At 37.2% G+C, this 9594-nt stretch overlaps 1 protein-coding gene across 1 annotated transcript in view; it reads right to left on the bottom strand.

The window, feature by feature from the left end:
* Positions 1 to 2685: 2685 nt before the first annotated feature.
* The window catches only part of LOC121419951, a 34147-nt gene continuing 27238 nt past the window's right edge, over positions 2686 to 9594 (bottom strand). Inside the window, exons 10-14 of the mRNA XM_041614446.1 lie at positions 8718 to 8859; positions 7599 to 7708; positions 6181 to 6360; positions 4557 to 4638; positions 2686 to 2933 (exon numbers count right to left, since the gene is read on the bottom strand). Coding sequence (XP_041470380.1) covers positions 2812 to 2933; positions 4557 to 4638; positions 6181 to 6360; positions 7599 to 7708; positions 8718 to 8859 — 636 coding nt within the window. The 3' untranslated portion in view covers positions 2686 to 2811. The remainder of the gene's footprint in view (positions 2934 to 4556; positions 4639 to 6180; positions 6361 to 7598; positions 7709 to 8717; positions 8860 to 9594) is intronic.

The following is a 9594-nucleotide window of genomic DNA, read 5'->3' as shown; positions in this document are numbered from 1 at the left end:
GCGTATATATCGACAAACAACGAATGCGACGATTTTCCGTTTGCTCATTTGCACCCGTCTTTTGAAACCGACCACCCGCGGTACACTAAGTTTACGGCCGATTCTTGTCGCGGTGGCGGAATATTTTTACTCTTTCAAATCAGTTCTATGACTTCAACATGCTAAATGATCGCCTCACTACTTCTCCTGCGAGCTCCGCAAATGATTCGACGATTGACGACGGATATTTGTTCTAAAGCCGTTTCCTATCGGATTTCTTGGTTTTTCAGCGGGGTTTGGGTTTGGTCAATACAATTTTGATTAATTCTACTAAATTTCTACTTTTTGTTGCTTCTTTTTTTCTCGTAAAATCGATTCTTACAGTTTCTACGGACACTGCGCCTACTCTCCCGCGCGTATCGTTGCAATAGGCAATAATTTTAACGCGCGCAAGGTGGTTGGTTTCAAAAGAGGTGGTCGATATGTGGTAGTCTCACCATACTTGCAATTTATTTGTCAACTTCGAAACTTATAACGAAACCGGTTCACCAATTTTCGACAAAGACCTCCCAGCTTTTCTTTGTCATTCGACGAGCCTTTTCAATACATTTACTGTGTTTTTAACCCTTTGTGCATCGCAGTCCAAAACCTCCCTATTATCTATAAGTTATAACCAAGATGATAGATCCCATTACTCCGTTTTGATTGGTTGAAGAGCGAGTTGAAATTGATTGCAACTCTTACAAGTATAATATTCATGTGTATTATCAGAAATATATTGAATTTTCTTGCATATCCAACAAAATCACCAGTTTTTACCTGTCAGTAGGTTTGAAAAAAATCAACTGATTTCAAAGAACACTCAAGAAGTTTTTGTTTTTTCCTTAGGAAAGTTGAAAGACAGATTGAATATATACAAAATATTAAATTTGTACAATGGATCAGCTACATGTATAAACCTGCTGCAAAATATGCAGTGGGTAAGTACACATAGCTTTTAAATAATGTAACCCATAAAAATTCTTTAACATAATACATATAAATCAGTTTCAGATAATATACATACAGCATCTTGTTGTATATCAGATATAAGCCTACTGCAGAATATGCAGTGGGTAAGTAGCTTTTAAATAATAAAATAACCCATAAAAGTTCTTTAACATAAGACATATAAATCAGTTTCAGATAATATACATACAACATCTTTTTGTAAAGCTTTTGAATAGTACTTTGGTCAGGAATACTTAAAGAAAAAAACATACCCTGTAAATGTTGTTTTAGACTCAGCCTAAAAAATAGTACAATACACATGTTTTAAATACATCTAATACTAGACAATAAAATAAGACACCTTGATCCACCATCTTTAACTGACAAACTGGAGTTTTTCATTATCCCCGAGTGCAAGTAATTACATAAAATAAAGATTGAAAGACTGAATATATACAAATATATTTTAGCACAGCCCTTGAATTTGTACAATGGATCAGATATAAACCTACTGCAGAATATGCAGTGGATAAGTAGCTTTTAAATATTGTAACCCATAAAAAGTTCTTTAACAAATTACATATAAATCAGTTTCAGATAATATACATACATCTTTTTGTAAAGCTTTTGAATAGTACTTTGGTCAGGAATACTTACAGAAAAAACATACCCTGTAAATGTTGTTTTAGAATCAGCCCGAAAATAATACAATACACATGTTGTAAATACCTTAGTACTGGACAATAAAATAAGACCCTTCGATCAACGATCTTTAACTGACATACTGGAGTTTTGCATTACGCAGAGTGCTAATAATTACATAAAATAAAGATAAAAATTCATTGTTTCTATTGAAATATGGAGTATAATTAGAAATAGAAATTGACTGATATTTAAATGACATAATTTTCTGTATGATACATTAAACTATCAATGAATACAAGCTGTAAAGGTGAAGGTTTTCATTGCATTCTCTATCTTTTGAAAGAAATCCTGTAAATTTTGTGCAATATCACTTGTGTTACATCTCTGTATCCATATTTAATGGTTTGGTTTCATTTTCTTTCTGTTTCATTTTTTCTGCTGTAATTATGACAGCTTAATGTCAAGGTGAACTTTCCCTTTCATATATCCGCGCTGCTTTTTAGACTTTATTTCTAATAATTTGAAGAAAAAAAACTTTGCATGACACTTATATAAAAAGGTATCTTTACCTTTATTTCAATTTAGCTCCTGCATATGAACATGATCGGCAATCCCATATGGCTCACCACAATCCATTCATATTACATTCCCTTGTACCAAACAAAAGGGTACTGTGTTATTAGTGCAAACATTGTTTTTGTGTGGCTGGTACTGCTTGTAAACCAAGAGGATACAAACTGCAGGGCTCGATATTAGCAGTGGCCCGGGACAACCAAGAGTGAGAGTAGGGCCGCCAAAAATTCTGTAAAAGCCCACATTTGGTGGTCCGGTCGGGCTAACAAAATTTTGATAAATTGTAGGGTTTTCTATTGTTTTAGAGCCACCAAATTTGCTTTGCAGACCACCAAGAATGTCAACCCCCCCTCCCCCCCCAAATAAAAAAAAAAAAACGATCCCCAGAGCTGCCAACCTGAACAAGAACATTTCAGTATTTTTAAGGCTGAAAATCAGTATTTTGGTGAGGAGATAGTAAGTATTTTACTTAAAGTATTTTACTTAAGTATTACTTAAGAAATCAGTATTTTGCATGAAACCATCAGCATTCTTCTCTATTTTAAGTACTAAACATGGAAAATCAGTACTACTTGGCAGCTGTGGATCCCCCATCCATCATAAAATAATAGACCATTTTCACCTCTATCCCTGTACACCATATGGCGGAGGTGGGGATGAGCTACGTTTGACAAATGCCACCGCAATCAATGTAGCGATGATAGCTCCCAGTAGGAACATTCCGATCCCAATACCAGCTGCTGCTCCTGATAGATGAAAGAAAAAAAAAGGAAGAAGATATTAAACAGAAATGAAAGGAGAAGTAATTTAATGAGGAAATAGGTCTGTACAAGCTTTTCATGGAAGGTAGTCAATTTTTATATCAAAATTTGATGATTTGTTTTGAATATTTGAAGGGAACCAAAACCCAAGAAGAGAATCAATCTTATAGTAAAGAGTAAAATGAGAAGAACAATTAAAACCAGTTTCATCAAAATCGGTTATGATATAAGCAAGTTATGGGAGTTTGAAAACTCTTCATGTACTTTCTATGGGGATCCTCAAATTGGCAAACGTGCTTCAAATTGGCTGATTTTGTGGACAACTCTCCATTTGTTTTGTACACAATTTTTCAGATTTTCCTCATTGTCTTTAAAATTGCATCGTGCCTCCTTCTGAGCACGACATATGTCATGGGAAAATATAATTCACACCACATATGTCAAAGTCAGGAAGAGATAATGTGAAATATGTAAACTAAAGGGGAAAATCTGAAAATTCGTGTACTTGGAGAGTTGTGCACAAAATCAGCCATTTTGAAGCACGTCTGCCAATTTGAGGATCCCCATAGAAAGTACAAGAGTTTTTAAATGTCTATAACTTGCTTATTTCATAACCAATTTTGATGAAACTTTTTTTTTATTTGTTCCTCTCATTTCACTCTTTGCAATAAGATTGCTTCTCTTCTTGGGATTTGGTTTCCTTTAATAGTATTGTATATAAAAGAGTTCTTATTTTACAGGGGCTACATTTAGGTGCCACAGTTTAATTTACCTTTAAATCTTATTATTTCCATTGAAGCCCTTGATATATCATTGGGTAACTTATTTCTTTAAATGCAGTTTACTTGTATAAATGTGTTCATTAAATCATGAATTTAATGAGTATTGTAATGACCTAATTTTTAAATGAATATGGATAAAAAAAATGCACACCTCCCAATCCTAAGAGCAAAGAAATAGGAAAAAAATAGTAAGAAATGGCAACAAATAGGAACACTTATAAATTAATTTTTTTTTTTACAAAATATGAATAATCATATTAAAATGGCAATTCTCTTTTCCCCCCATAAATGGGAATATTGCTATTTAACAGGAACACTCGGCAGGTATGCAAATGACCAAATAACAGATTGAGAATTACTAGGAGGGATGGTAATCCAACAATAACCAGGGCTCCACACTAACCCTTTTGTTCTACTGGTCCCACCTGATCATGTCGGACCAGTACATCCCCATTTTTTCCATTTTCAACTGGACCGAACCTAAAATTTACTGGTCCCCAAAAATAAAGAAAAATATAAAAAAGACTTAAGTTTATTTTGCTGTCTTTTATTGCTTATTGTTACCCTCGCCCCCCCCCCCCCCCCTCCCTCAAAACAGTACACACACTCAACACAATTCATGAGAGCCATTTTTTTAGATGCTAGAGTTATTTTTATAATTTACAAAAGAGAAGAAAATATTTTGTATCAGTTAGATATAACCTTACGGGTCATGTCGGACCAGTAAATCTGGCTTTTTTTTCTGAAAAGTTACTGGCCCGACAGCAATTTTTACCGGTCTGGGACCGTCGGACCAGAGCCAGTGTCAAGCGCTGCAATAGCCTACCTTTTCCTACACCTTCATCGTCAGCTGATGGTGGGTGGAAGTCAAACCGAAGCGATCCTCTCGCAACAATCAGCGTCACATCCTGTAAAACGAAGAAGACATATAAACTGGTAAAACCCCGATGGAAACCTCGACTTTGATTTGATGGCTGCTGAGTACGGTTGCCACGGTAGTTGCATACATGGAAAAGTTACCCTAATTCAGTGGATACACAATACGGTAAGCCACCTATCGTTTGCAGCAGACCGGACAAAATTTGCAACGCCTTGTGGGGGAAAAAGTCGACGTCTATTGCACACGCACTCTAGTGCATGCATATGCCGCACCGGCAGTCGTAGTTTGGCCGGCTTGTGTAAAATTCTGCTGTTTACCAGGGCTAGGACGTGGGAGAGAAATTTGGCGCATACTTATTTGCGAAATTTAGACCGTTTTCGGTGAATTCTTCCTCCGCTTTTGCCATATGATTTTTATTTTTTTAATCAGTCACATTACAGCACACTAGCAATGTGCGTGGCCTGCGCGCAATGTCGACCCCAAAGTTAGGAACTGGCCTGTACGCTGCAAGCGATAGATGGTGCACCGTATTGTGAAGCCACCCTATTGTTCATCATGAAATGGGGCCCCAATAAAGGAGAATTCTTCAATGTACTGTACAATATCCAAACTGCATCCAAATTAATAAACAATTACGATACAGTGCCGTCACCAGCTTTTTTCAAGGGGGGGTGGTACATTTAGAGGAAAAAAGTGACAAAAATGATCAATTCCGATGTCAGGCAGTGCTGCTGCTGGCATAGGAGCTTTTTGACTTAAAAAAAAAAAATTGTGAGCCGAAGGGGGGGTGCATTCACAGCCTCTGCACTCCCATCCTCCCCCCCCCTCGGTGATGGTTATGTGATTTACATTGTATAAGTAAGATGAAGCAAGTAGTGGATGGGGTGGGAAGGTTGGGTTGATGGAGGATAGTGCACAGGAGAAGAGTAAACTGGAGGGAGTGGGTGAGGGTGGTCTCTGTAAGTAGAGGTGAAACCAGCCACCCCCACATTGGGGGATTTCAAGTCCGGTGTTGGCCTTGGTGTTGGTGATGAAATTTGGATTGCTTCCCCTAGCTCCAAAACTTACTAAGTGTTTGTAAAACTGCTCCAGATTATAGTATTGACATCTCAACAACTAGTGAGTAACTTTTCAAGACCATCTTCATTTTATGTTTGGTGTTATAATCATGAAAAAATGACCTACCACCGACACCAAAGGTCAACACTGAGCTTGAAATCTCCTAGCCAACTAAATTTAACACCTGGATGACCGATTGGTGCACAGTGGATTCCCGTTGGGCATATCACATGCACCGGCTTTTCGCTGCTCCGTATTTGTCTGCCTTTCACACAGAATTTAGTAGCAGCGAACGTAATGGAGTTACTACATGCTAAAGTTAGCAGACGAATACATGTCCTTCCAATCCAATTTGATCAATGCAAAAAAATCGTAATTTCGGGAGGATAAGGATGGTAATCCTAAGGGCGGGAGTTGGGATGAATTTTGGGAGCCTCTTGAGGGTTAGCATCTCTGAGTCAGGGACTAAACGAAATTTAACAGTTGGATGACTGATTGATATCAATCTTACCTTGCCATCCTTGGTGAAGTTGATACGGATCGGATCTTTTCCAAGCACTCGTTCTTCGAGGGTAATGAGGGCCTCCGCCAGGTCGGGACCGTGCTTAGGATTGAGGGCGTTCCCTTCAACAGGGGGTAGGCCTAGCATGTCAAAGTAGACGATCAGAATCTCTTCAACACCCTCAGCAGCCTGTAATAAATCAGAAGGTGGAATTCAGAAAGTTAAAGAGAAATTCCAGTAGTTGCAGTAAACACCGATTTCATGAGAAAGTCTGTAAAACCAGGCTTAATTGTCAGTATATCATCCAGGATCTAGATCTGGTACAGTTACATTAACTGAACTTTGTGAAATGTTGAAATCTACGCTGAAAAATGTTTACACCGAAGATCCCCAACACAGATAAGCGCACGTGGGACAATGTATAATTATTGATTAGAGCGTCGTGCCCGACGCTCTACCCAAATCCTGTGCTTATTTGCTGATTTCTCAGCAATTACAGTTTCTTCCAGAATCCTTTGGCACATGCATTTTATTTATACAAAAAGACACTTTGGTCATTTCATTGGATTCTGTACGAACTCATTTTGATATCGTTACCAAAACTAGCATTTACCTTTAAACCCCCCGGAAAAAGACTGCCTGAGGGACTGGTTGGAACTACGGTTCCTGAAATGACGCAAAAGGAACTATTTTCCTGTGGGGCGCAACCCTGAAGCTTCACTACAAGATGACTGTCATTTACTCTATAATGTACAATGTATAGATAATCTCATTTCAGCTTTCACTACTTAAAAGTATAATTTTGCACTTTGTCAAATGAAAATTTGGCTAGATATACCCGGTAGTGCATTTTCCATCTTGATTGGATGTCACTAACTCCTTAATGTACATGTACAATGTATAATTTACAGATGATTTCATTTCAACTTTGGCTACTTAAAGTATCATTTTGCACTTTGTCAAATGAAACTTTGGTTAAATCATGGAGCTATTACAGCTCTATGGTTAAATATAATGCACTTTCCATTTTGATTAGATGTCACTTACTCTATACAATGTGTAATGTACAGATAATCTCATTTTAACTATAAATACTTAAAATATTATTTTGCACTTTTTCAAATGAAAATTTGGTTAAATATAGCACACTTTCCATCTTGATTGGATGTCATTTACTCTATAATGTACAATGTATAATCTACAGATAATCCCATTTCAACTCTGGCTACATAAAATATTTTGCACTTTTTACAGTTTTTCAGTGTGAAGAAGAATTGCTCTTTAAGATGAGCAGTTTTTTTATCTTGGGTTTTTGAGACTAAATGACTATTTTGGCTATTTACAAAGAACCTTAACTGGTGACTTATTGGTGGGTTAAGGGTGGTACATGTAGGTCACATATGGAAAGTTTCCAATAAAATACTCACATAAACATTGCCAATACGGCTGGCCGGAAGACCGGAGGCATTAGCCATGGCGTGCTGGACTGCAGCATAGAAATTGTGGGTGTTGTTCACAACATAGTTTTTACGGATGTCTAGGTACATGTAAGAGAGAAAGAGAAACCTACTTAAAGTTTGTTATTCATGACTATTTAGCAAAATAAATGAAAGAAGCAGATGAACAACCCCCCCCCCAAAAAAAAAAAAAATAATTTTTTATAAAAAGTAACCAAAATCCTATAATTTTATTACAAGTCTTGCCAAGTTATAATCATTGTATGTGATATTTCATGAAATAATATACAGACAGATTGGGGTATGGTAATCAACACAAACCTGTATTCATTTAGGCTTATATCGATCGACGGTAATAATAAATGTTTAATTTTGCTGTAGCGGAGGTTAATGTCATCTAACATCCATTTGGTTCAATTTGATCAAATAACCATTTGGTCAAATAATCACTTTGTCTAATCACCAGTTCACGTATGACCAATTTGTCTCGTAACAAGTTGGTCTCATACCCATTTTCATTTTATTTTTTTTAATTTCGCCAAATTAACACTCAGTCCAATAAGACCGAATGCTATATGGACTAAATGGCTATTGGACCAACTCATTATTAGATGAAATGGTGATTGGATAAAATGGCAATTAGACCATGTGGATAGTGAATGAACTGATGGTAGACCAAATGATAGTAGACGAGTTGGTAATTGGACGAATTAATATTAGACCATTCGGAAATAAACCTTTGAAATGGTCTATGAACTAAATGGCTATTGGACCAACTGGTTATTAGACGAAATGGCAATTAGACCATGTGTATAGTGAACAAACTGATGGTAGACCAAATGATAGTAGACAAGTTGGTGATTGGACGAATTAATATTAGACCATTCGGAAATAAACCTTTGAAATGGTCTATGAACTAAATGGCTTTTGGACCAACTGGTAATTAGACGAAATGGCAATTAGACCATGTGAATAGTGAACAAACTGATGGTAGATCAAATAATAGTAGACGAGTTGGTAATTGGACGAATTGGCATTAGACCAATTGAAAATAAACCATCCACCGGCACCTCTCCGACCACTACGTACCCATTCCCAAGATCTCTACTGCCATGGAGCGGCTGTCCTCTTCATTGTAGCACAGATGAACATCAAAGACATATGATGGGATATGATACGTGTAGTGAAACATGTTTTGTATGTGAACGACGCTGACTGGAAAGCCCCCAACCTGAAAAGAAAATGATAATAATTGGCTTTTACATGTACCGCATTGGAACTTCCCCCAGGTACAATAGGTCGTTGATGCATAATTACCAACCCTCAAGATATTTACGATCCTCATCATCTAATCTCTTACAAATTCCAGTTGCTATTAAGAAATCATGCAGGGAGCGGGTCTTTGATAATGCAGGGCCTAGCATGTGGAATTCTCTCCCACAGAGTTTGAAAACCCAGACTTCAGTGACCACCTTCAAGGGCAACCTGAAAACATACCTGTATAAGAGTGCTTTTTGATAGATATTGACTTATTGTTCAGACATGCATTATATGTAAATAGTTTTTGTTGTTCTGCTCTGAAGCGCTTTGAGCATCTAATCAAGATGGAAAGTGCGCTATACAAATCTCATGTATTATCATCAAGCTATGATTGCTCAAAGTACTTCATCATTATCATTACCCGGTCACCGGATTCATAGCTTATTAGCAGCCTGTTTGGCGCAAACTTGCTAAACCAACCACAATGACGGTTGTTTCCTACCGGTACCCAATTAGTACCTGGGTGGAGAGTGGCAAAGTGTAGATGGACATCTTGTCAAGGGACGCTCGGCTATGGTGGGATTTGAACAAACTGCCCTCTGATTCCAAGATGAGAGGCAGAACCGCTACACAATGGTGCTTCCACTACTTATCACAATATGGTTGTTGTTTTTTTGCCTGAAATGTTAATTAAAACCAGCCACAA

Source organism: Lytechinus variegatus, chromosome 8 (assembly GCF_018143015.1).
Source record: "Lytechinus variegatus isolate NC3 chromosome 8, Lvar_3.0, whole genome shotgun sequence".
Classification (NCBI taxonomy): domain Eukaryota; kingdom Metazoa; phylum Echinodermata; class Echinoidea; order Temnopleuroida; family Toxopneustidae; genus Lytechinus; species Lytechinus variegatus.
The sequence above is the reverse complement of the archived record's forward strand: the minus strand, read 5'-3'. Positions and strand labels throughout refer to the sequence as shown.